Here is a 27,211-nt window from a genome sequence, read left to right as displayed (position 1 = left end):
TCCCAAGGAGCCTGGGAAGGAAGCAGTGCAGGATTCTCGTTCCCATTTCACAAACGAGCAAACGGGGGTTCAGGAAACCTAAGCAGCTTGCCTCCTTAGTCGACCGATCGACCGTTGCGGCCCTCCTTCACCTCACCTCCGGCTCTGGCACTTCAGTCTCCGCAGAGGTGGCAGTCCACGGGCAGGACAGCCCCAAAGGCCAGGCAGGGAAGGCTGCTTTAAGCCAAGCCACTTCCGCCTCCCTCGGGCTTTGCTGGGCTCACCATTCTCACAGCCGCCGCGGCCCGAGTCACGAGTTTTCCTCGGGGGCCCGCCCCTCCTCCTGCTGATTGGGTAGTTCTTGAACCATCGCTGTCCTCTGATTGGTTGTTAACCCTTCGGCTCTCCAACACCGCCTACACCAACCGGATATAGGGGCAGGGTTTCCGCTTCCGTCTTCTCTCTCCAGCTTGTCGTCGGATCGCGGTCGCCGCCACAGCAGCCGCTGCGGGGCGCGGTGTTGGTGGGTCGGTTGGCGTGTCGCTCAACGTCGGTGTCCGTGCCGTTGAACTGCCCGCCATGGCTGAACTAGATCCGTTCGGCGCTCCCGCCGGCGCTCCCGGCGGCCCCGCGCTAGGGAACGGGGTGGCCGGTGCCGGCGAAGAAGACCCGGCCGCGGCCTTCTTGGCGCAGCAAGAGAGCGAGATTGCGGGCATCGAGAACGACGAGGCCTTCGCCATCCTGGACGGCGGTGCCCCTGGGCCCCAGCCGCACGGCGAGCCGCCAGGGGGTCTGGGTGAGAGTGCGGCGGCGTTCGGGGCGGGAGGGCTTGTGTAGAAACTCGGCCCAGAGTGGGTCTGAGGGCTCTGTGTCGCTCTTGTTTCTTACTGAACCGGGAGGTTAAGGAAGAGTGCAAGGAGAAAACGAGACCCCGGCCCAGTCATAGCAGAAGCCTAGGTTCGGGGAGCCTACTCAGTGGTATGAGTATGTTTGAGTGCTCCCGGACAGGGCAGAGCGAGGAAGCAAAGAAAATAGGGTGACAGGCCGAAGAGCTCGAAGAAGCCCGTTCAGTCCAGGAACTTTTCATTGAGCACTGGCTGTGTTTGAGCCTGGCCTCTCAAACACAGCCGCATTGGCGCAGTTTGGCCAGACTTAAAGGCAAGCCTAAGCCCGGCACAGAACCAGTTATTAAGAAAGGAGGGCAGAAAAAAATGAGAATACTAGTATCATTTTTGAGATGTATACAAACAAAAACGGCAATACAATTCAGTATTTAAGCACTTCAGGTGTACGGAATGTTGGATTATGGGGAGGAAAAGAGGCGTGAATAGGGAACTCAAGGAGGGTGTTCTAACCCTGGAGGAAGAAACTCCAGCCAAAGAAAGCTAAGAGTTTTATCATTTGTCGAACGGATTATGGCCGGGATTTCTGGAGCTCTGTTTCCTCTAGGAACAGCTTTGGTAGGCAATGTTGCCTAAGCAGAATTTAAGATTAGCCTGAACTAGTCTTCCAAAAGGTGAATAGAGAATGTAGGGTGGCCTTTTCCCAGCCAAACTCAAGCAAAGACAAACAAAAAATGAGCAGTAGGATGCCAGTTTGACCTCTGAATGCCTTACCTGTGTGTGATGCTTTGAATTACAGTGGGAGGAAAAGTTGGGTGGAAAAGACCTATTCAGTAGAATGAGGAAGTAGGAAATTAGCTGGAAGAAATGAGACCTGGGTTTTCATTTACTTAAAAAAAAAAATCTAATTAAAGGAGAACAGGGCACTGGTGGGGCAGATAGGAGTGTTTGTACTACTCTAACCTCAAACCTTAAGGAGCCAGGCAGATAACATAAATGAGAGAAACCTGCTGGGAATGAGACACTACGGAGTGTTGGAGACTGAGGTTTTTTTTTAATTATTATTTTTAAAGGTTTTATTTATTTATTTGAGAGCGAGAGAGCACAAGAGGGGGGAGCAGGAGAGGGAGAAGCAGACTCCCCGCTGAGCAGGGAGCCCGATGCGGGGCTCAATCCCGGGACTCCAGGATCATGACCCGAGCCGAAGGCAGTCGCTTAACCAACTGAGCCACCCAGGCGCCCTGGAGACTGAGGTTTTGGTGCACTAGAGTTGTCCTCTATGAAAGCATTCAGACTCCGAAATCTCAAATTATTGTGCCAGCCAGGCGGAGCCATTTTTTGAGTAGGGGTAGGGAGACTGCTCGTTTGCAGCCTCTGAGTTTTTATCCTGTACCATATTACCTCCTAAGCAAATTAGCCCTCCAATAAGAGTTTACACGAGAACATATGATACACCTGAAAAATGCGAATTACAGCAAGCAGGTTAGACTGAACCGGGTTGTGGCTAGGAGATGAAGTTGGCTTTAAGTCAATAGGGTTTTGTTGTTGGGTGGTGTTTATTAACATTTGACTGAGAATCATAAAATTTACTTCTTAGATCCTTAGTTTACTTCCCTCATTTAATATAAGAAAACTTATGAGTCCTGCAGAGAAATGACTTGCTTAAGAAAAAAAGGGCAAGTTCTTAGCTATGCCCCCAGTTTCCCTACCCGTAGACTGTACCATATGCCGTTGCAGTTGTTTCCGCAGGGGTATCACGGGACAAGAGATTGTCTTTTCTGAAAGGCAGTGTGGCTGCCTTGGGTAGGACAGAGTTGGGAGAAGCAGGACCCATAATTAGAAAACTCCTGATTCAAGGACAATGTCACTCTTGCTTACAGTTGTATCCCTAGTGCCTAGCAGGGTGTCTGGCACATAGTAGATAGAAAGGTATGAACAAAAATACTAGGTCCAAGAGTCCTGTAGAGAAATGACAAATCCTGATGATGAGCAGTTTGGAGAGGTAAAAGGGAGAGGGTAGAGTTGGATACACAGGTCCCTTGTGCATTAAGCTTTCAGCAAAGGGAAGGAAGGGATCACTGCTGACTTAGTTTCTAGGAAGGACTTTCTTAGTGAACTAAGCATTTAGTGATTTAAAGCCAGACCTCTGACCATGTAATTGAGGTTAGCAGTAGTGCAGTGGTCAGCACTTCCTTTGGGGATTAGAGAACTTTCCTTTCTTGCCTTGAAAAGAGGCGCTCTAGTGGTTGAGATTCTGTGCTGTCCTAGACTGCTTGAGTGTAAGTTTAACTTTGTGGTCTCAGGCAGCTTAGGTCACCGCCACTGCCCTGCCTTAGATTTTTCACCAGTACAAGGTACAGATATATACCACATGGGGTTACTGGGATTACATTAGCACCTGTAATGTACTAATGTATTACACACAGTACTTGGTATATTATTGCCGCGGTACCTGGCTATACTCTTATTCCTTGGGAGTAGGAAGAGAGAGGCATTACAAAGCCTATAGGCCTTGGGGTGTGCTGAGGAAACAGATTTTGGGAGAGAGCCCTGTATCTGATACGTTACTATACAGAGATTCATTGGCAGGAGACTCTAACAGATGGAGGAGTAACCTTGGGGAAAACTCCCCATGAAGGATGGGAGCAGGCAAAAACCGGAGGGCCCGGGCCTTGGAGGACTCCTTCAGTTGTAAGGAGATCTGGAGAAGAGAGGTAAGTTTAAAGGTAGGAGGTAACCAGCTGAGTGAAGTGGCTCAGATATTGAGGAAGAGCAAGTAGTCAGGAAAGAGGCCGCATAAGTCTAGAGCTGTTGTAAAGCCCTCAGTTATGAGGGCCAAGGAGGTTGGAGAAAGGGGTGAGTAAGGAGCTACGGAGAGAGTATGGCAGTGAGGCACTGGTTGTTGTTTCTGACAAGTCTTTCCTTGGAGGAGGAAGAGAGGCACGTGAATTAAGGGAAAGCCTTCTGGAGGAGGAGAGTAACTTTCTTGGTAGCAGTGGTGGAGAAAAGTTCAGGGAAATATCGTGCTTGACAATTAGTACTGTATGCTTGCCACATGCCGGTTCTCTGTAGCTGCAGATTCACGCCGTACCTGCAGGCTAAGTAGTGGCATCCTGTTTCAGATAAGAAAGCATCATGGAAGTTAAGGAGTGTTCCTAAGGTAGCAAGCTAATACACGTCTCCACTGGAATTCATCAAACCCACGTCTGCTTGACTTCTAGTGGATGGGCACCACGGCAAGTCGAAGGTGGGTTCGGGACAAAATTTCTTCTCTGGAAACTTACTCTGGCCCTTGTTTCTCTCTGGAGTTCCTGAGATGCCCTAGAAAGTTTCCTTCTGGAGCATCAGGTTGCTTAGCTTAGTTGTCTTAAGATGTCTTTCTGTATGTTTTGTAGCAACAGGCAGGTCTTTGACTTGGGCCAGTTGAATGTCAGTACAGTAACTAGTAAGAGCTCAAAGCACTTGCCAGTGGGTTTGGATGAGTCTTTGGTCCTAAAGGACAGGCAGCATGTGACTTAGGAGGAGATATGGGATGAAAATTGCTTCTAGTTTTGTGTATGGTGTAGTGATCAAAGGCTCTCCTATTGGGAATGGCCCTGGGCTGGAATATATTAACTGGATAGTTGGTGTGTTAAATGTAATATATTAACCAGAATTTAGGCCTAGGCCTGGCCATGCTAACCATTGTAAGTTCTAGAGTCAAAATTATCTCATTCTTTTCTATCTTACATAAAAATAAATTCCAGGTGGATTAAAGAGAGGCATTTTTGGTTTTTTTAGTACCAGAAGAAACCATATAAAATGACAATGGGGGAGGGGCGCTTGGGTGGCTCAGTCGTTAAGCGTCTGCCTTCAGCTCAGGTCATGATCCCAGGGTCCTGGGATCGAGCCCCACATCGGGCTCCCTGCTTGGCGGGGAGCCTGCTTCTCCCTCTCCCACTCCCCCTGCTTGTGTTCCCTCTCTCACTGTGTCTATCAAATAAGTAAAATCTTTAAAAAAAAAAAAGACAACGGGGGAATATTTGTAATATGAGAGGACAAATAATAATACAAAGTGAATAGAGATCAAAAGATAGCAGAAAAATGGGCAAAACTCAGACAATTCAGTAAAGAAGAAAATCAAACGTCAGCTACATGATTACCTCACAAGAAAAGAGATTGGCAGGACAAAGCCACCTAAGTTTTTTCCCTGCTGTCAACTTAGCAAAAATTTAAAAACCTGGGGCGCCTGGGTGGCTCAGTTGGTTAAGCGACTGCCTTCGGCTCAGGTCATGATCCTGGAGTCCCGGGATCGAGTCCCGCATAGGGCTCCCTGCTCGGCAGGGAGTCTGCTTCTCCCTCTCCCACTCCCCGTTTGTGTTCCCTCTCTCGCTGTGTCTTTCTCTGTCAAATAAATAAATAAAATCTTAAAAAAAAAAAAAAAATTTAAAAACCTAAAACTCCATCTTTAGTATCACTAAGAGTCTGAGAAATGGGGCGGTCATGTGCTGCTGGTAGTAATATAAATGAGACACTAAAAGGGGGCAAATGGTCAGTATTTAGAAGTTTTTAAAATGTATATCCTGTGACCCAAGAATCTCTATCTTGAAGGTCGGCTACTGGAGGGTCTTCAGGGCGACCAGCATGGTGTCACCGCGCCGGGCATGGTCTGTGCTAGTGGTTCTAGATGAAGGGATTTCTTACTGAGGAGCAACTGAATATGCCCCCCCAAATACTTGTATTAGTTTTTGAGCACTAGGTGCATCTCTTCTGTCATCTTCCCTGTCCCACCCCATGCAATAAGTTTGAAAAAAAAGAAATTGGACAAATAAGTAGTTTGAAAAAAAAATTTGGACAAAATAATGGAAGTCCTACATGGTAGGTAGTAAATATGGGTCAGCCAACAAATCCAGAGTTAAGAATGTGTAGGCAGAAGCTAAAAATGGTGCCTTTGTCAAGGCTTTCGAAAGGATGGCAGGCGGCCCTGTGCAGACTGCCTCTTCATGATGGCTTGTGGGGCAGGGCAGGGCTTAGGATGCATACTTACTGGGCAGCTGAATTACTGAGACACTGAATGGGTTAAAAAAAGGGGGGGGGGTGGCTGGGGTCCTTACAGATAGACCAGAGCGTGCTGGATGTGAAGGCTGCCCTCCTCTCAAGCAGGCCCAAGATTGCCAGATTTTCTGTCTGCTTACCCTTGCCCCAAAACCTAGACATCCTGAATTCGTGAAATTTTCTGACTTAATAGTGTTTTAAATATGTTCAGCCTGTGGACCACCATTTTATGCTATATGGATTGATGGTCTCTAGGTCTTAACTTAAAAAAGATCGTTTCCACATTTTTCAAATGGACTTTCTCATGTAGCTCATGAGTGAATTGTGCCAGTAAGACTGGATCGTACACCACACTTTGAGTTTTTTGTAACTTGTATCCTTGAAAATACTGACTTAATTTGGTATGCCCAGATCTTACTATCCCAGACTAGTTCCAGGGGTCTAGAGGAATTAGCTCAGGAAGTCTCAACTGTAGACCCTTAGGTCTACAGGCACAGGATGGAGAGTCCTGACCCCCAAGAAAGCACCTTGGTTTGAACATGAAGCTGCATGTCCTTGGCTCACTGAATGATTCCAGGCCCCACTTTGCCTTCTCCAGAACTTTCATGGAGAAACACTGTTGCTCTATGAGACTCTTCTGCCAGGCATCCATGTGTTCTCTCTCTAGGGCAGAAGATCAAAAAGCTTTTGAACTGGGGGTTTGGTACAGATTTTTCCATTTTGGTGAAGTAATTTGTGTATAAGCACATCTTGGTTTCATTAAACAGGAAGTCCTTCGTTGCTCTGTCTGGTGCATAGCACAGGGATAGCATTAGTATAATTTACAGTACCTGTATTAGACTCGGTAACGCTTTGGCCGGCATTTGACTAGTCCTGACTGACCGACTGAAATTTTATGTCTTGCAGATGCCGTGGATGGAGTGATGAATGGCGAGTACTACCAGGTACAGAATACTCTGATTATGTTAAAAGACAGCGGCTGAGTCTTCCTTTCCTGTGATTTGAGTTGATTGACCTAGAAAGGACCCCACTCCTTTGACTTGCCTAGATGTATTAGTACTGGGTATGTTACCTGCTAAAATGGAAGGATTTGAAGAGAAGTAACACTGATCATTCCTTTAAAACGTTACTGACCTGGCCCTAGTATTACTGACTTTACTCTCAAGAAATGAGCTTTCTTGGTGGTGATGATAGCAGTGGCTAATTTAAACACTGCGTGCCATGCACTGTCAGGCCCCGTTTCGGTTTACTCTTTAATTCTCTCAACAACCTGGGGGACCTGTACTATTATTCCTGTTTTACAGATGAAGAAACTGAGGCACAAAGTAGTCTAAAAGTAACAAAGTATGGTATGCGGTGGGGCCAGCATTTGAACCTTTGAGATTGTCTTGGGGCAGGGCGGGGGGGGGGGCGGGTTGGAATTTGTGATGACTGCCATTATTTTCCCTCTGTATCACTAGGCGTTGAGTTGCCAGCCCAACTCAGATTAGCTTAAACACAAAAGTCTTACCAGTTTATATAATTGAAGTGTCCTTCGACCAGGACTCTGACTCAGTTCCCCTAGGACTTTGGCTCTGCTTGCTAAGTGTGCATTTTTGTGCTCAAGCTTTTTTCTTGGTGGTCAAATGACTACAGCACTTCCAGGCTTCTCGTGTGCCTGTCATGTTATCTAGAACAAGATGGGGGTTTTTCCTCTTCTCCCAACCACCCAAGAAAAATCTTGCATTTCCTTCTGGACCAACTGGAAGTAGTCCCTACAGCCTGGGGAAATAGCATGATGCTTTGCTTATGCCTGGGTTTCTGCCCATCCCTCAACCAGTTCACTGGCAGGAAGGATGTTAGTCTAATTGGTTTAAACCAAGGATGGACTAACTTTTTCGTAAAGTACCAGATAGTAAACATTTTAAGCTTTGTCGTAACTGTGTCAAACTACTCTTTTTTTTTTTAATTCATTTGAGACAGAGAGATAGAGCAGAGCAGGGAGCCCGACGCGGGGCTTGATCCCAGGACCCTGGGATCATGACCTGAGCCGAAGGCAGATGCTTAACTATCTGAGCCACCCAGGCGCCCTGTTTTTGTGTGTGTGTGTGTGTGTGTATGTGTCAAACTACTCTTGCTGTGATGTGAAAGCATCCACAGACAGTACGTGAATGAATGCACCTGGCTGTGTTCCAGTAGAATTTAATTACAAAAACAGGCAGCTGGCCTGGACTCTAGTCTCCAGTGCCTGGTTTAGAGTTTAGCCCTTAGAGTGAGACAAAATGGGTTCAGAACCTGGCTCTACCTCTTACTAGCTGTGAATTGGACATGTCATTTCTCTGTGCCTCAGGTTAGTCCTCTATCAAATGTGAAATGAGAATCAAAACTTTGCAAGTTGCTTGGGAGATAAATTTTATGTGCCTGACACATGGAAAGTGTCACTAAGTTAGTTACTAATACTTTCAGTAATTCTTCCATCTTTTTATAGTCTGATTAGGTGAACCTGGAGTTTATTCCCTAGTTCAGCAGGTGAAAAATTTTCTAAAGATTAAATTATAGTTGAGTTTTATCAGTTTATTAGCTGTCAGACCTTACCTACTATGAAGAATCTGCCCCGCACTCCCCCCCCCCCCCCGACTTGTGACTCCTATTTGCTTGCCTTTTTATTCTTTTCCTTGGTGTGACTAGTGACTGCATGTTTTCTTTTGGACTCCTTTTTACCCAGAATTCCCCTATTTTGGCTAGGTGGTATTAAGTGCTTTTTCCTGCATTATGTAATAGCATTTAGAAGTTTAGGTTCTAGGCCTTGCTGTGCAGTGTATTTACCTTTGTTACTTTGAAGATCCCACATAAGCTGTGTGTCAAGTGAGGAAACTAAAACCATTAACACTGTTTCCTAGTCAGTTCATGACCCACCTCCCCTGCTTTCCTCTCTCCCACTTCTGTCCCCAGTTATTAACAGGCAGGCTAACAACTACTCTGCCTCCCTTGTGGATTGTAAGGATTAGGTGCAGTAATGTTGAGAGCTCCCTGTGAGCATGTAAGGTGGTGGTGTTGCTTTTAAGGTAATCCTTTAACATGTTAAAGTGGCCGTCAGTACATAACCAGGGGTGTTCTACCATGTATGAAGCGCATTTCAGGAAGGCGTGTTTGGTACTGATAGAACACAATTGTTTTTGTGTTAAGGAGAGTAATGGTCCAACAGACAGTTACGCAGCTATTTCACAAGTGGATCGATTGCAATCAGAGCCTGAAAGTATCCGTAAATGGAGAGAAGAGCAAACGGAACGCTTGGAAGCCCTTGGTAAGGAATCTTTTTCTGTCTTTGGGTGTCTTGTTTTCAATGGAATAGTTGACCTTGACTCTTAGCTCTTTTTAACTGGAATTAGCCATAATGTCCTCGTCTCGTATTTGGGAAGATCTCTTCCTCAGCCTGAGGGGTCACAAGGCCACCCACAGGGAGATGCTTAATTACAGGCCATTTTGTGAGGAATAGGGCAGCTCAGAGAGCCACCACCAAGTGCATCCTCAGGAAGAGCAGAGCAGAGGAGAGTCCTGAGCTTGCAGCGAAGAAAGAGTAGGTTCAAGGCCCAGCCTTAACTCTTCCCAGCTGTGGGCACTTGGTGGTTCAAACCTTGTAGAGTTTGTTTCTTTGTGGGGTAAGATCAGTGTTACCAACTCCAGGGTTCGTCTGAGATGGTGTTTATGAGAGTGTTGTGTAAACTTGAAGGTCTCCGAGTAAGAGACTTCAAAGTCCATTTATCATTTCTAGGCTGAATTTAAGGTAACGCTTTAAGAAGAAAATGTGAAGTATGTTAGGAAACATGTACAATTTGATTTTCCTACTCTAATATCCCTGTAAGCTAAGTTTGTATGTTTTTGTAAGTGAGGAAAGTTTTTGAGTCACACAGCTAAGAAGCAGTAGCGTCAGAACTCAGCTTACGTCCGCCCTGCTTCATAGCCCGTACCGCTCCATCCATCAGCCACCGTGCATGTCGTGTACGCCGTCCCGCCGAGATCAGTGCCAGCCGGCCTGGCCTGGCCTTTGGTGGAGAACCGTGTACGTGGGCTGTTGCTTTTGGTCAAGATCAGGAGACTTGGTATCTGTATGTAGGTGGGTTGCAGAGGTATGGCACCGTGTGGAGATAAAGCCATGGGCTATTCTTTCCTCAGCTTTTTATTAAAATTTCAAACACGGGTGCCTGGCTGGCTCAGTTGGTAGAGCGTGCAACTCTTGATCTTGGGGTTGTGAGTTCAAGCCCCACACTGGGTGTAGAGATTACTTAATAAAACTTGAAATAAAATTTCAAACCAAATAGTTAAGAGTAAAATGAACTTGTGTGCACCCCCTTAGATTCAGTGATTAACATTTTGCCATATTGGGTTATCTTTATGTAAATGAAGCATGTATGTATGTGTATGTTTTATACATACACATTTCTCATCCACTTTCAGATCCTCTCTTTCATGCTTAAATATTTTATTGTATATCTGGAAATAACGATGTTCTTCTGTGTACCAACGACGTCAGCATTATTAGTCCTTCATGGGAACCACTGAATTAGTAAAAACTGACTCCTTGTTTTTCAAATAGCGTTAACTGACACCTAGAAGTAGGACCCAGTTAGTGCTAAATCGGTTCTCTTTCAGCCCAGTTTTATGTGGCTCTCAGAACAAAGGGCACACTTCTGTTTGACCCTTTATGGCACTCTCTGCTAGCATTTCTTGGATGGAAGTATCACAGATCTGTGCTGTCCCGTATGGTAGCCACTAGCCACATGGGGCTCTTAAGCACTTGAAATGTGACTAGTATGACTGGGAAAGAATTTTTAATTTTTATATGTAGCCACATGTGGCTAGGAGCTTCTGTACTGGATAGCGCAGCTTTACAAAGATGGAAACTGTCTTCATGGCTTTAGTCGTGGCTTGTTCCTTGTGTGTCTCTTCTGAGCGGGTGGAGGCAGGACTTTGCTGGTACTAGTATTTGTCAGGTTACAGAACCCAACTTTCATCTTTTCTCTTTACCCAAAGTTTAGCAAAGTTATCTTCTCCATGGAGACAATACACTTTGGTCATGTTGGTGTCTGGGAAAATTGCCCCCCCCCCCCCCCCCTTCATTGATCAGATTGGGCACTTTGGGAATATTCCATGAAGTGTTTTCTTACGATGCTTTTCTGAAGTCAAATATTTGGCTTTGCAATTGAATTAAATTGGTCTGTGAACTAGGTGTTTCTTCAGTTTCCTCTTTTTTTCTTTGCAAAAACTGAGAAAGCACAAGATGCTAAATATAGAGAACCAGTGTGCGTGGTTTTCAGCTTAGCTGGTGACTGCGTTCTCAGAGTTTTCTTTTCCATGGACAGTAAGAAGGACTGCCCAAGAAGATGGCTATCAGTGTGCCCTGCTCTCCAAGGGGACTCTTCAGCCTTCCCTACCTCTTCTTATGCCCAGATGCAGATCATATTGTCACTTGGATCTTTGTCCTACTGAGCTAAGCATTTAAGAACTCTAAATTACTTTTTTTTTTTTAAAGATTTTGAGAGAGACCGAGATAGCACAAGCAGGGGGCAGGGGGGAACAGCAGAGGGAGAGGGAGAAGCAGGCTTCCCGCTGAGCAGGGAGCCCGATGCAGGGCTCAATCCCAGGACCCTGGGATCATGACCTGAGCCGAAGGCACACGCTTAACCAACTGAGCTACCCAGATGTCCCAGAATTCTAAATTCTTATTGCCAGTGTCACTTTTTTCAAAAATCTGTAAAAGCAAGAAGACAATTTAAAGGGATGGTTTTATGCAGTAACTACAATCTGTGCAGATGGTTACAATTTTTATTCAGATTTTTCAGAGAGAAATTTCTGTGCTATTTTATTCCTAGTATATTAAAACTTAAAAAAAATCTTTACAAAGAAAGGAAATACTCTCCAATCAAAAAGTAGTGTTTCAGAAGTGATTTCATCACTTTTGAAAAGGAGATTTTAACCTTAGTATTTTTCGGTTTCTCGTCCACATGTGCTGCCAGCCCACAGCATCTCCCGCCGCATCCTAGCGCCCTCCATTCCACTTCTACTTAATGCCACGGACACATACTAGAAGTCTGCTGTATAGACTTGACTCATCAGTGGAAATCCGAGTAAAAGAATTCTGAGTGGGGCGCCTGGGTGGCTCAGGTCATGATCTCAGGGTTGTGAGATTGAGCCCCATGTTGGGCTCCACGCTGGGCGTGAAGCCTCAAGACTCTCCCTCTCTCCCTTTGTGGGTCCCCCCCCAATCTCTCAAAAAAAAAAATTGATAGGTCACCTTCTGGTAAGTTAAATAACAGGGTAACAGGTTCTTTATCATCTGAAACTCTGGGGGGAGTTTCTAGCTGCTAACAAGCTATTTCCAGTAGTTACAGACACAGCCTTCTGCAGGTTGTTACTGTAAGACATTCTTGGAAAGGACCTAAAAATGCCCTAAAGTGCTTCATTTCTTCCCTTCACTCGCCGCCACCACCACTGCTTTCTACTCTTCCGGGATGTGAGCTAGTTACAGGTTGGGCTCTGGCTCTGCGCTGTCCCAACTCTTGTCTGGATCACTGGTGACCATCTTCTAGTCACATCTTGTGATTGTTTCTAGGTTTTCCTTTCCATCCCTCCCTTCGGAGGCAGCTTAATGAAGAAAGAATGTGTAAGCTTCAAAGTCAGACCTGGGTTTGAATCTTAGCTCTGCTACTTACTTTAGGAAAGGTTACTCAAACTTTCTGAGCTATAGTTTTTCTCAGTGCTGAATATGGGTCTAGAGTTTACCTTCTCGGGATTGTTGTAAAGATTAAAGGGAGAGGTCTGTTACAAAACATCTGCCAGAGAGGATGCTTAAGAATGTGTTTCAGGTGAAATATCAGGGTAACTTCACATGTCACCTGCAGCGGTAGCTAGGACGTGCATTTCTGTCTCTTGCTATCTATTGACTTGGTCTTCTTAGCTAGTTGTCATATTTGAAAATCCAGTCTGGCAAACTTGCTAAGTTTGTTTTCTCTCTCATTCTAGAACCTTCTGGATAACTGCTAATGATTCTGCCACCCCACCTCAACCCCCTGCAGTCCTCTCCGTTAGAGCTTTTTTAGTTCTGTCCTAGCTCTGCCACAAACTCACTCTGCAGTCTAAGAAGGAATAGATGTTTTGTGGTCCCCCTCAACTTTTAACATCTATGTTCTGTTCCCTGGTACCTGAATCCTCTCTACCTCTGGTAATTTTAACAATAGCTTTCTGCTTCATAGAAGTGCTTCTACCATGTTCAGTTAAGAGAGTGCCACCTTGTGTTTTACAAAACCATCGACTGGCAGAGCTGGGGTCTTACATTTTCTAAGAAGATTTTGTTCAAAGATTATCTAATATCAACGGTCCACCCTGAACTAATATTGGCAGCATAATTATTAAAGAATTCTCCTGGGCGTCTGGGTAGCTCAGTCGGTGGAGCACCTGATTCTTGATTTTAGCCAGTGATCTCAGGGCAGAGTCTGCTTAAGACTTTCTCTCCCTCTGCCCCCCCCAACTCCCCACTCTTGTGCGTATGCGCTCTCTCAAATAAATCTTAAAAAAAAAAAAAAAAAAAAAAAAAATTCTCTTAACTGCTTTTTCCCTAGTTGGTGCCCCCGAAGGCTTTTATCTATGTATCCTCCTCTCCCCTACCCTGAAAAGAAACCCCAAAACTGGTGAATCCACTAAGATGTCAGTGGACTGAGAGAGAATGTCAAACAACTGGGATCAGAGACTGGATGTACAAATAGGGAAATAGAACTTTTTCTTCCCTTCTGATTATTATCCCTCCAACACACACACATATACACACACACCGTAAGTTTAATAAGACCAAAAGACATTGATGGAGCAAACTTCAGTTTGTGTTTTGCTTCATTTGTGTTTCTTTTCCTTCCCTTCAAAGATGCCAATTCTCGGAAGCAAGAAGCAGAGTGGAAAGAAAAAGCAATAAAGGAGCTAGAAGAGTGGTATGCGAGGCAGGACGAGCAGCTACAGAAAACAAAAGCAAACAACAGGTCAGTCCCCGGGGCTGCTGGCACCGCTTGTTCTCCAAGGTTGAATCACATTCATTTCTGACGGCCAGAATAGTTCTGACATGTGCTGCCCGTTGTAGTATGTGAAGTGTCTCTGCAGGTTTTGGAAAAAGTACTTGAAACATAAAGGTTGCAAATCTCTTGGGTCTTGGGAGCCTAATTCAGCCTTTCCTTTAGCCACCCCAGTTGTAGTGACTTTAGCTCTTCAGCGAAGAGTTTGGTTAATCTGTATTGCTTGTAATAGTATGAAATGGCAAAAGGGAAGGTTATTTCATGGATCAAATCCACATGTGGAAATGTAACCCTGAAATGAAGGGCCACTTTCATGAACATACCAGGATCTCAGTACTTTCGAGATGATTATAGACTTGGTCATGCTGCATCCCCTAAATACAACCCTGCCCTCTGAAAGCTGCTTTACAAAGGGGTCTGGTAGCAGGAACCGGGTGTGTAATTAGGTAGCCAAGGATGTTCCAACATGGTGACTTCAGAATTAAGGATTCTCTGGGTACTTCTGTGTCTAGGAAAAACCTGAGTTGACTTTTTTAAAATGCTCTTCAGAACGGACTCACTCACGGAAGGTGAAGTAGTTTTGGGGAGAAACCAAGTTCATTCTCCTACCCCCACTGACCGGCATCTGCGGTCTGGACTACTCCACGCTTGAAGTCCACTTGGAAGTAGCTCAGAGAAAGGTAGAGGCAGTGCTGCTGGCCCTGATGGAGACCAGTGGCTCGCCTGCCCTGCTGGATTCAGAGCCCAACTCTCACTCCATGGTCACTCCACTACCTCACTGGAAAGAAAGGCTAGACTGAGCCGGGGGTGTTTGCAATTTTCAGGGCAAAGAGCCATAGGTTCCTGCCCTCAGAGGCAGAAGTTGGTTTAAGTGCTCTTGCCTCTGGTAGCTCTTGGAAATGTGTCAGCAAAGAGGGAATGGACTGCTTTGCCAGCCAGAGTGTGTTGTTTATTGGAGGGCAACGATAGCAGAAGAGATGGACTGTTCTGGGCGGTAGGCTTCAGCTACCGGTCTCTGGCTGGCCAGCCTGGGTTCTGTCAGCTGCCCCTCGGATGGCAGGCTGGAGCCTGTGTCCGCTGGGGGACGTATTCTCCAATTACAGGGGAAGCTCTGTAAGAAGTATGGTGGGGACTGCTCTCCGCTCTTGGTGTCGAGTTGCTTGGGGGAGCATTTGCTACCAGGGCTTCTCCTGAGCTTGTGATCAGTTTCAAGTGCCGACAGATCCAGGCTGCTTTATTCTCTGCTCCTTCAAGATGACTGACCCCAGGTACAAGTTCAGATCTCTAAAGGGAGATGAGTGGGTGCTTTGTGCAAGCCCTGTGTGAGGCCCCTTGATCCTAGCAAGTTGCCCATGAGTCATTCTGCCCTGAAGTACTTGGTAAAACCAGGCTGACCCTCCCTGTTCAGGATCCCTGATGGGTAAACAGGTTGACATATAGATTCTCAGACTTAAAAAATGCCTGTCAGGAATAGGCTTCTAATGCAGTTTTGCTAAACTGTATCCCTTCTGTAAAGAAAGGAGCTGTCTCTATACAGCATCCGTTGTCCTTGGAGCGAATAAGCACACCTGTTTTAAGGAGCTCAGTCTCCAAGGTTTAGTCCCTCCAGGCCTGGATTTAGGGCTTTGGTACCTTAGAACTGTAGAATGTTGAGTTGGGTGGTCTCCTAGATGAACCTCCCAAGTTCCAGACAGGGGAAGAGACTTACACTTGCCACTCACAGAGAATGCACAGCTTTTCCCAAACCAGGTCCCTTGCCTTGCAGAAACCTTGAGGCATAGGGCAGACTCCGTGTCAAACTAGTGGCACACTGGCCTTTGTCACCAGGGTTCCAGGAGAGAAGGGATGGTTTTGACGCTTTATCCCACTTACTCTTCATGGGCTGGGGCAGGAGCCATTTAGAGCAACCGTCGGGTACTCCTTCCAATGGTACAGCCCCTCCCCTGGAGATTTTGACATCGCTGACCACTCGCCCTCCATGTTTGACTCTCTAAATGGCGTCCCATGGGACTAAAGGAGTAAGTCCTTTTATATATGTAAAAGAGCTGTCTATAGGTAAATAGTGAATCTCAGGAGAAAATAGAGTGCTCCTTTCAAGTATCAGTCTTCCTCTGGATGACTTGTGCAGCAGCTGGATGTTTAAGTGGCCTACAGAGCTAAGGCAGAGCAAGCAGTTTGAGAGAAGAGATGTGGTGGGGAGCAAAGGCCTCCTGCCTTCAGATGCCCTGACCTAAAACCTCAGGAGCACCTCTCTGCCGGGCATGGTGCTGGGCAGTGGGCGAATGACAGTCAGCAGATCTTGCCTTCATGGCATCTGTAGTCTGGTGTTCCTCTGCAGTTGGCATCTCCTTCCTTTTACCCCAACTCGGGGCCCAAATATTGCTGCACAAGAGCCGTGAATGATTAGTGACAGCCTGTTGGGGGGTGGGGGACACTCCATGGGAGCCAGTCAGAACAGTGTGGACCTGAGACCAGACCCAGACCATGTGTCCTTGCAAACCGTGACAGAAACATTACCCCTTTTACAGGGAGCTCTGGTGCTAACTTTTTATCTTTCAAGATTTATAAAAGTTTGGGGAACCCCTGATTCTCTGTGATGGCAAATATTTTTTCCACGCCCACTGGGCACTATTTATGTGGGTCACTGCTTGAGCACCCTGTGGTCAGGCCCACGTTCCTCCTCCTCCCCCCGTTTCCCTCAGGCTTCCCTGAGGATTGCTGCTTTCAGGCCCCTCTGATGAGTGAAGAACAAACAGCGAGAGGGGCCGCCTATGGTGATCATGGTTTCCCATTTGCTCCATTTGTCTATACCTGGATGGGGCTATGCTGTCACTGACAGTTCCATAGTCTTGGGGCGGCTAGCTGCAAAGGAGTGGAAGCCTGCCATTCAAGCTTTTGTTGTCTTAGTGATGCCTTGGACCGTAGTCATTCAACCTTTATTTTCTTTGAAATCGATTACGTTTAGCCCTTTGTGTAAACTAAAAGGATTATGGGTTTACAAGCTGGCCTGCTTTTCCTTTCCCACCCACTCATTCTCTCCACAAACAACTATTTTCCTGCTGACTTAGAGTTACAATCAGGCTGTTCTTTTTGCTTTCTTTAAATTTCCACAAACCACCACCTATGTATAAACCAAAATGGGAAAGAAGGAAGGCTGTGTGTGAGTTTAAATAAAAATAAACTGAAATAAAATTACTAGAATTTCCCTTCACATAAGGGAGCCTAGGTTAATAAGCAGTAAGCAGGCATGATCATCCTTAAAAACGTCCCTTCTACTTCTCTGCTCCAAACCAACCTGGCGAAGGACAGGGTAAAACTCCTGGAGGGAGGTTCCCTGCCCACCCACAGTGGTTGTGGTGGGCTGGCCGGGCCAATAAGGTCTAAGCCAGCCTGTCCCCTGGGTTGGAAACTCTTCCACCCAGCATGCCCCCCCCCCCCCCCCCCGCTTTCCTTTTTGTCCCAGAGGCCTGCCATTTTGACCCATGTATGGTATGAGTTAGGGTTAAGTGAAGGTCTGGTTCCTGGGCTGCACCTTGTGACAGCAGTCCCATCTGGCATGGACTGAGCAGACCAGCATCTTCAGGGACAGACAGGAGGCCAGAGCCAGGACTCTTGGCTGCAGTTCTTTGCACCAGACCACTTGCATCCAGCAACTTTTTCCTCTAAGGTGGGGATTTTGAAATGACCACATCTGTTCCCAGATGACTGAAAAGTGATCCTATTCAGTCAGGGCGGGGAAGCAGGAGTCGGAAATCCAAGACAGAAGTGGCTTTGGCGCGTAGCGTGATGCCTTGTGAGCCTGCCGGAGGCTGCAGGAAGGTGGCCTGGCTTCCTGAGCACCCGCCAGCTGGGGGGGCAGCATTACTGTCCGGTGAAAAGAGCCAGGCAGGCTTGCTTGGGAGTTCTGCTGCCACCTGGGGTTGAGCAAGGGGCTTCCTGCCCAGGCCTCCTGTTACCTGTACAGTGTCGATGAGAACACGGTACCCTAGGTTGCTGGGGTTGAGGATTGGATCAAGTGGACGCAGTAGCTCTACAAGGGCTTCCCTGGAAGTGGGTGCCAAGACCTGCTCGCTGTGGCAGGGATGACACCGGGAAGGGCTTGGCAGGGCTCACCCAGGAGAATCCCCAGGGGTAGGCCCACGGGGAACCTTGCCCGCTGGAGTCTCCAGCGCTTGAATGGAAGCCTCCCTGGGTGAGCACTCAGCCTTGGGAGCAGCGCCCCAGAGCACAGTCGTGCCTCTATTATGGATTTGAGATGTTTCTGCTTCTCAATGTTCTCTCTTTTTTCCTGCCTGCTTGCCTGCCTTTTGGACCTCTTGCTGTCTAGGGTGGCAGATGAAGCTTTCTACAAACAACCCTTCGCTGACGTGATTGGTTATGTGTATGTTGCAAAACTAATTCTTTTTCCTGTTTTGATTCTTTTTGTTTAGAGTTAATGCTCCTGTTATGTCACAAGTTGTTCTGCTTTCTAAATTATTTCAAACTGGCACTCTGGGGACTGCCTAAGAGTTAGAAGGTTGGGGATATGATCCATCGACTGTCGTGTAGAAGCGTGACTCCCTTTAACTCTGAGAGCCTTTTTTCCACATTTGGGGTTTTGGAGGGAAGGAAGTGGATTCCCTTTTAAAGTGTGGGTCATTTGTGACCTGGTTGGGGAAGGCTTTGGGACTGGGGTGGGCTCGTAAGCTGTTGCTGCCACCACTGCTGTCCCCTGCTTGGGAGCCAGGGTGGGGCAGCACTTTCTACATTTGGTTCTTTTGAAGAACATGTGGGGTTGGTTGCTTCTCCCTTGGGAGCAGAGGAGGTTGTCTCATGGGGGGCGGCAGGGAGGAATCCTGTGTTTCTCTATTGATGTGGGAAATTGCCCACTTGGGCACAAAGAAGCCCCAGCTTTTTAAGGTCGGGATAGCCAAAGCTGTCTGATAGGCCACGATGGCTTTTTCCCCCAAAGAAAACTGCATCTTTTCTGGAAAAACATGGGACTCTTGTATTCAAAGCAGTATTGCTGAAGACGACTTGGAAACAGTGCTTGCTGTTTCCTCAAAAATTAGGACTCCATTTTGATATAAGGGAGATGAGGGTAGAAGGAAGGACCATAGGCGGGAAGGGTGGACGACAGGTTCATGTCTGTAGAGCATCTTATCTTGGGGCCTGTGACCTCATGTTCATCCCTTTAGAATACAGAGTGGGGTTTCCTGGGTCCCCAGATGCATTTGCAATGAGATTTGTGAAATGCTGGACTTACAGGTGCTGTTGGATTGATTTTTGCACATTCTCTCTGGAGTAGAACTGGAGACTGGAAAGGTCGAGTCTGGGTTTGCTGGGCAGCAGGGTGGCCCAGCAAAGCCAGCTGCACGTTCCCAGGTGTAGATGGAGTGGCAAGGGCATGTCTAGCTTACTGACCATCTGCATTGAGCTCATTCTCATTTTCTCTATCTGACCTAAAGTTTCTCTCGTTTTTCTTCTCTTCACCTTTAAGCACAAACATAAACCATCCTTGCTACAGCCTAGAACAGTTAAGTAAACCTTTCTCACTGCCCCTGTGTGTGCCATGAAGTCGCAGTGTTGTAGTGGCTCGGGCTGCAGCAGTGTTTGCCACGGCCATCCTTGTGAGCGTGCCACCCCTCCGTCCCCACAGACCGGTCATCTCCATCGCTTTCGCTTCGCCCGTGATGCTTGTTGGAGTAGATGAATATAGTGTGTCTTCCCGCCTCTTTCCGCTGTCCTTTCGGGCTGTAGCTCCCACCAGTTCCCAGCTGGGGGTGGGCTGACCTTGATGGGAAAGAATGTTGGAGCAGCCTCCTACGCAAAAGCAGCTAACACTGATGGGCTCTTTAGCCATCGGGCACCCAGCCCTTCCAGAGCGCGCCCTGAGTGGCCCAAGGCACCTGGCTGGAGGGAAAATGGCCAACTTGCAGCTCAACTGGAGAATGTTCCAGAATGGCTTTAGTCTCTCCTGCCTGCTCGCATGGGAGCTGTGTCTTGAATTCCTTTTGATTTGCCCTGTTTCTCTACGGTCTTAGGAATAAATCCAGAGGCTATCGTGCAATGACCGGTGGGCTTTTGAGAAGCCTCTCAATTCACTTGAACCTCAGTAGAGCCCACCATCAACTCCTGTGCACATTCCTGACCGGCCTGCTGCTTTGCTCCTGTTGCTGAAGGCAGTGCATAGCTGGCTAAGGACTTGCTTTTCTAACGCTCTGTATTGACAGAGAGTGAGCCCTGAACCAAACACCTGTATTCCAACATTTTACACAGCGGTCCGGGCACCCCGTGCCTAGGAGAACTGGCCACAGGTCTGCTCCCGAGTCTGACCTGAGCCAGGGGCTGTTCCTCTTTGGAAAACCAGAACGCCAGGAAGTCAGGCATGAAGAGGCAGTCACTTCTGTCACAAGGCAGCCGCCAGGTAGCTCACAGGGGGGATTCTGCATTAAACCAACATACTGTGTTGTTGCTTCCAGGGCAGCAGAAGAAGCCTTTGTAAACGACATAGACGAGTCGTCCCCAGGCACTGAGTGGGAACGGGTGGCCCGGCTGTGTGACTTTAACCCCAAGTCCAGCAAGCAGGCCAAAGACGTCTCCCGCATGCGCTCTGTCCTCATCTCCCTCAAGCAGGCCCCCTTGGTGCACTGAAGAGCCACGCTGTGGAAACACTACATCTGCAAGATCTTAATCCTACTCAGTGAAGCTCTTCACAGTAATTGGATTAATTATGTTGAGTTCTTTTGGACCAAACCTTTTTTGTCTTTAGAGTTGATCATTGTTTGTGATTGCATGTTTCCTTCAGCTCTGTTCTCCCCGGCAGCCAGAGAGGAGGGGGGGAAGCCTCCCAAAGGTAGCCTCAACCTCTACTTTTGTGCATTATTCTGAGAATAAATTTGTTTCAAACAAACATGAAGCTTCATTACTGGTTTCAAGACCTGCTGCAGCTTGGAGAGAGATTTTTAAGGGATGAAGAATTTCCTGTTACCATTTCTAGGATTTCTAGGACCGCAGAGGCACAGCCACTGAGTGTCCACCCCTGCCTCGAACTCAGAGAGCTCCAAGTTACAACAATTGATGGTAGGGTTCTGTGGAAGTTTCCATTTGAAAAAGGAAGTCTCGTTGCCCAGCTGAGATAGAGCTGGGAATCCCCTCACCAGCCCAGACATTTTCTCCTGGCTGGCTCTTGCCACCGTCCCCTAGTTCAAGGTCTTGGATAGTATTTTTCAACAGGGGTCTCCCTGGCTATATATTATTCCTTCAGATTCAGTCAGTAAACCTGAATCAGGGTGGCGTTACTGTGTGGCTAGTCCCATTACTCTGGGTTCCCACAGTACACATGGGGGTCTGTGCCAGCCCTAGCAACTCTGTTCCTATTCCACTTGTCAAATCCTTCAACTAGGCCTTACTGGCCAATACACTAAGCACATGTGGTTATTTAAATAAAAGTACATTTCTAGCCCTAGATCTCATACGCTCAATGGCCACGGTTAGGTAGCATCCCAACTGCACAGCACAGAACGTTTCCATCATCACAGAAAGTTCTGGACCATACTGATCTACACAATAGGTACCACTAAGACACTGTGCTCCATTCAGGCAATGGTTCGAGCAACTAATAAAGCCAAGTCAAATCTGCTTATAGTTACCTGATATTTCCAAGTTGGAGACTCATGCAAACTCCTGTAATACCGCTCAGGAGAAGGGTAGGTATTGGCAAGAAGGAAAATCTGCCATCTCTCCTATGGTAATTAGGTCTGGAGGGGAGAGGAAACTTCATTACTTTTCTGCCCATGTGCTCCCTGCCTGCCCGCCCCCCACCCCGCCCCGCCAAAGCTTAGTTGGGCATTCTTTGATCTGGCTCACGTTTCTGGCCTCTGCTCACTCCTTCCCTTGAGCCACTTATGGTTGCAATCAAGTAATCACTCACTGTTCACCAACCATTTATTACTTCAAAAATGTCAGTCCAGTTTAAGGATCAGCTCAAAGGTCACCTCCACCAGTGCCTTCCCTTACTCCCCTCCGTGACGTCCCATGGCTTCTACCTGGGGCAGCTTACCTTTTGGTATTCTCTTGGTGGTGGTATCTGGACTAGTCTTGGCCTCCCATGCCAGATGGGCTTCTTGAGGGTAGATGTGGCAGTTGTAAAAGATCAGTAAAGTCTGACATTGCCTAGATCAAGAAGTGACTAGTTAATATGACAAGAGTACCGCTATGAGACTTCCGAAGCTACATCATAAAAGGCAACACAGCTTACAGCTGGTTTGTTGGAACATGCAAGCTATGTAGGCTGGTAGTCCGTGTGTCACCACATTAAAAAAACACCCTGAAGCCACATTCTGTGATGAAGCCCAAACCAGCCCACACAGACCCTGAAACGACAAGCAGAGGGAAATGCCTGGCCAGTCCCTAGTGTTCTAACCTCCTGCTACTCTGGCTCTAGCCACTGTAACTGCAAATGCATCAGATACCCTGAGTCAGAACTGCCAAGGAGAACCTTTCCTACATTCCTAATCCATAGAAACCATGAAAGAAATGATTACTGTTTGAACCTCTTAAGTTTTGAGTTCTGTTCCACAGCAGTAACTTCGAACTGTTTCTGATGCCTCCATTACCCACAGGGGGCTCCATAAAAAGAAGGGAGTTGGTCCACGAACTCAGTGTTCAACATTTAAACTTCTTTCTTGGGGCCACTTTGCTTTTAATGTCAAATTTTAAGTTATTTAACACAGTATTAGAAGTTCTAGCCAGAGCAATTAGGCAAGAAAAAGAAAAGGCTGTAAGTCTGGAAGTAAAGCTGTCAGTATTTGCAGAGAACATGGCATTATATATAGAAAACCCTAAAGACCAAAAAATGTTGGTACTAATTCAGTAAAGTTACAGGACACAAAATCAGTATACAGCTATCTTTTGCATTTCTGTACACGCACAAACTAAAGAAACTAGAGAAATTAAGAAAACAATCCCATTTACAATGGCATCAGAAAGAACAAAATACCCAGGAATAAATTTAAAGACGTGAAAGACCTGTACACTGAAAACTCTCAGATTAACGAAGGAAAACGAAGACAAATAAATGGAAAGCTACCCACGTTTACAGATTGGAAGAATATTAAAATATTCACACTACCCAAAGCAACTTAGAGAATCAGTGCAATCTCTCAAGATTCCAATGGCATATTTTAAAACAATCCTAAGGGGTGCCTGGGAATAGCAACCAACTCTTGGTTTCATCTCAGGGTTATGAGATTGATCACCGCCTCAGGCTCCGTGCTCAGCGTGGAGTCTGCTTAAGACTCCTCTCTCTGCCCCTCTCCCCCTGACCAAATAAATCTTACAAAAAATTAAACAATCCTGGGGCCCCTGGGTGGCTCAGTTGGTTAAGCGACTGCCTTCAGCTCAGGTCATGATCCTGGAGTCCCGGGATCGAGTCCCACATCAGACTCCCTGCTCAGCGGGGGGTCTGCTTCTCCCTCTGACCCTCTTCCCTCTTGTGCTGTTTCTCATTCTCTCTCTCAAATAAAATCTTTAAAAAAAAAAAAAAACAATCCTAAAATGTGTATGGAACCCTAAAAGACCCCAAATAGCCAACATAACCTTGAGAAAGAAGAACAAAGCTGGAGGCATCACGTGCCCTAATTTCAAACTATATTACAAATCTTTACTAATCAAAACAGTATGCTCTGGATCAACAGAACAGAATAGAGAGCCTAGAAATAAACCCATGGATGTATGGTCAGTTAATTTATGACAAAGGAGGCAAGAATAAATAATTGAGAAAAGACAGTCTCTTCAGTAAATGCTGTTGGGAAAATTAGATCACTGTCTTACACCCACAAAAATTAACTCAAAATGGATTAAAGACTTGAATGTAAGACCTGAAACCAATAGGCAGTAAGCTCCTTGCCATCTATCTTGGTGATTTTTTGAATCATACCCCAAAAGCAAAAATGAATAAGCGGGACTATCAAACTAAAAAGCTTCTGCACAGCAAAGGAAACCAACAAAAAGTGAAAAGGCAACCTGATGAATGGGAGAAAGTATTTGCAAATCGTATCTACTAAGGGGTTAATATTCAAAATATATTTAAAAACTCCTATAGGGGCGCCTGGGTGGCTCAGTCGGTTAAGTGTCTGCCTTCAGCTCAGGTCATGATCCCAGGGTCCTGGGATCAAGAGCCCCATGTCAGGCTCCCTGCTCAGCCAGGGAGCCTGCTTCTCACTCTCCCTCTGCCTGTGGCTCCCCCTGCTTGTGCTCTCCCTGTCAAATAAATAAAAATCTTTTAAAAATAAAAACTCCTATAACTCAGGGCGCCTGGGTGGCTCAGTCAGTTAAGCATCTGCATTCGGCTCAGGTCATGATCCCAGGGTTCAGCATGGAGTCTGCTTCTCCCCCTGCTTGTGCCCTCGCTCTCAAATAAATAAAATCTTTTAAAAAAATAATAACTCCTATAACTCAATAGCAGAAACTAAAAACCCAAATAAAAATTAGGCAGGGGATCTGAAGAGACATTTTTCTAAAGATACACAGATGGCCAACAGATAGATGAATAGATGCTCAATATCCCCAATCAGGGAAATGCAAATCAAAACCACAAATGAGATATCACCTTATACCTGTTACAATGGCTATTATCAGAAAGACAAGTGTTGGTGAGAATGTGGAGAAAAGGGAACCCTTGTGCTGTGCTGGTGGGAAAGCAAACTGGTGCAGCCACTGTGGAAAACGGTGTGGAGGTTCCTCAAAGATTTAAAAATAAAACTACAAGAATATATATGTGTATATAGACGTGTATATACAAATATGTGTACCTATATACACATATATTTTTATACATTTTCTGTATATATCTTTTCATATGTATATACACACACATACACAATGAAGTATTATTCAGCCATAAAAAAAGAACGGAATATTGCCATTTGTGACATGGATAGACCTTGAAGGCAAAGTCAGAGAAAGACAAATACTGTGTGATCTCACTTGTATGTGAAATGTAAAAACGAGAAACCAACAACCACGCTCATAGATAAAACCAGTAAGAGACTGGTGGTTGTCCAAGGTGAAGGGTGGGGAGGGGGTGGGTGAAATGGGTAAAGGGAGTCAGAAGGTACAAATGTCCAGTTATAAAAGAAGTCACAGGGAAGTGACGTACAGCATGGCGAGGCCTACCTTCTAGATGGTGCACGCTCAGCTCCACAGCACTGTAACAGAGAGAACATCGCAATAACGTGAGTCAAATGAGTTTTCTGGTTTCCCTGTGCATATAAATGCTTATATGGTAGTCTGTTAAGTGTGCAACAGCATTATATCTAAAAAATGTACATACCTTAATTAAAAAATACTAGCCATCATCTGAGCTTTCAGCGAGTTGTAATCTTTTTGCCGGTGGAGGGTCTTGCTGTCGAAACCGATGGCTCCTGACTGATCAGGGTGGTGGGTGCTAAAGGCTGGGGTGGCTGGGGCGGCCGGGGCAAGTTCTTAAAATAAGACAATGAAGTTCGCTATATCAGTTTACTCCTCCTTTCATCACGAACAATTTCTCTAACATTTGATGCTGTTTGATAGCATTTTACCCACAGAATTTCTTTTGAAATTGGAGTCAATTCTCTCAAACCCTGCCGCTGCTTTATCAACTAAGTTTATGTAATTTCTAAATTCTTTGTTGTCATTTCAGCAGTTTCCACGGCATCTTCATCAGGAGTAGATTCCATCTCAAGAAACCACTTTCTTTGCTCACCAATAAGGAGCAACTCCTCATCCGTTAAAAGTTTTATCCTGAGATTATAACAATTCAGATATATCTCCAGGCTCCAGTTCTAATTCTAATTCTTTTGCTATTTCTACCACATCTGCACTTACTCCTTAAGTCTTGAACCCCTCAAAGTCATCTGTGAAGGTTAAATCAGCTTCTTCCAAACTGCTGTTCCTATTGCTATTTTGACCTCTTCCATGGATCATTAATTTTTTTTTAAGTAGGCTCCATGCCCAGCATGTAGTGCAACGTGGGGCTTGAACTCACGACCCTGAGGTTAAAACCTGAGCTGAAGAGTTGGACGTTCAACCAACTGTGAACCACCTGGGTGCCCCAAGAATGTTCTTAATGGCATCGGGAATGGTGATTTCCAGAAGGTCTTCAATTAACTTTGCCCAGATCCGTCAAAGGAATCACCATCCACGGCAGTTGTAGCCTGACGAAATACATTTCTTAATAAGACTTGAAAGTTGAAATGAGTACTCAATCCATGGGCTGCAGGGTGGATGTTTTGTTAGCAGGCTTGAAAACAGCATTCATGTCATTGTACATCTCCATCAGAGCTCTTGGGTGACCAGGTGCCTTGTCAGTGAGCGGTAATATTTCAAAAGGAATCTTTTTTTCTGAGCAGGAGGTCTCAACAGTGGGCTTAAACATTCAGCAAACCATGTTGTAAACAGATGTGCTGTCATCCAGGCTTTGTTCCATTTACAAAGCCCAGGCAGAGTAGATTTAGCAGAATTCTTAAGGGCCTAGGATTTTCAGAATAGTATATGAACACTGTTTCAACACTTAGTCACCAGCTGCATTAGCCCCGAGCAAGAGTCAGCCTGTCCTTTGAAGTTTGAAGCCAGACATTGACTTCTCCTCTCTAGCTCTGAAGGTCCTAGAAGGCATCTTCTTCTAATAGAAGGCTGTTTTGTCTTCACTGAAAATCCGTTGTTTAGTGGAGCCACCTTCATGAATGATCTTAGCTGGATCTTCTGGAGAACTTGCTGCAGCTTCTACATCAGGACCTGCTGCTTCACCTTGCAGTTTCGTTATGGAGATGGCTTCATTCCTTAAACGTCATGAAGCAACCCCTGCTAGCTTCCAACTTTCAGCCCTCATAGAATTGAAGAGAGTTAGGGCCTTGCTCTGGATGAGGCTTTGGCTTAAGGGAATGTTGTGGCTGGTTCAATCTTCTGTCCAGACCACTGAAACTTTCTCCATATCAGCAATAAGGCTGCTGTGCTTATCTTTTGTGTGTTCACTTCAGTAGCACTTTTAATTTCCTTCAGGAACTTTTCCTTTGCATTCACAGCTTGGCTATTTGGCATGAGAAGCCTAGCTTTGGCCTGTCTCAGCTTTTGACAGGTCTTTCTCACTCATCTCTAGCTTTTGATTTAAAGTGAGAGACATGTAACTCTTCCTTTCACTTGAATACATAGAGGCCATTGTTAGGGTTATTAATTGGCCTAATTTCAATATTGTGTCTCAGGGAATAGGGAGGTATGAAGAGCGGGAGAGAGATGGAGGCATGGATGGTCAATGGACTGGTCAGAACACAGACATTTCCTGATTAAGCTCACCATCCTATA

At 46.1% G+C, this 27,211-nt stretch overlaps 1 protein-coding gene and 1 long non-coding RNA gene across 5 annotated transcripts; one reads left to right on the top strand and one right to left on the bottom strand.

Moving 5' to 3' along the window:
* The first annotated feature begins 424 nt into the window (after positions 1–424).
* Positions 425–25,659, top strand: CLTA (clathrin light chain A). Of its 3 annotated transcripts, XM_035016312.1 has the most exons (6): positions 426–775; positions 6,762–6,799; positions 9,021–9,138; positions 13,750–13,861; positions 19,371–19,406; positions 20,353–20,783. In XM_035016312.1, the coding sequence occupies exons 1-6, from the start codon at positions 559–561 to the stop codon at positions 20,522–20,524; spliced, it is 693 nt and encodes a 230-aa protein (XP_034872203.1). In that variant the 5' UTR covers positions 426–558; the 3' UTR covers positions 20,525–20,783. The 3 variants fall into 3 exon arrangements, with proteins under 3 accessions (XP_034872206.1, XP_034872203.1, XP_034872205.1); XM_035016315.1 differs by lacking the exons at positions 19,371–19,406; positions 20,353–20,783 and adding an exon at positions 25,554–25,659 and having other exon boundaries at positions 425–775; XM_035016314.1 differs by lacking the exon at positions 19,371–19,406 and having other exon boundaries at positions 427–775.
* LOC118017951 lies at positions 13,455–25,642 on the bottom strand. 2 transcript variants are annotated; one of them, XR_004681287.1, is made up of 5 exons: positions 25,206–25,642; positions 25,049–25,080; positions 21,933–22,045; positions 21,523–21,630; positions 13,455–16,273 (listed from the first exon to the last, which is right to left on the bottom strand). It is a non-coding gene; the product is annotated as an uncharacterized LOC118017951 (long non-coding RNA). The 2 variants fall into 2 exon arrangements; XR_004681286.1 differs by lacking the exon at positions 13,455–16,273 and having other exon boundaries at positions 20,655–21,630.
* Positions 25,660–27,211: the final 1,552 nt, after the last annotated feature.

Source organism: Mirounga leonina, unplaced genomic scaffold, assembly GCF_011800145.1.
Source record: "Mirounga leonina isolate KUSES-001 unplaced genomic scaffold, KU_Mleo_1.0 Mir_170, whole genome shotgun sequence".
Classification (NCBI taxonomy): Eukaryota; Metazoa; Chordata; class Mammalia; order Carnivora; family Phocidae; genus Mirounga; species Mirounga leonina.
This window is presented reverse-complemented; position numbering and strand designations above follow the sequence as displayed.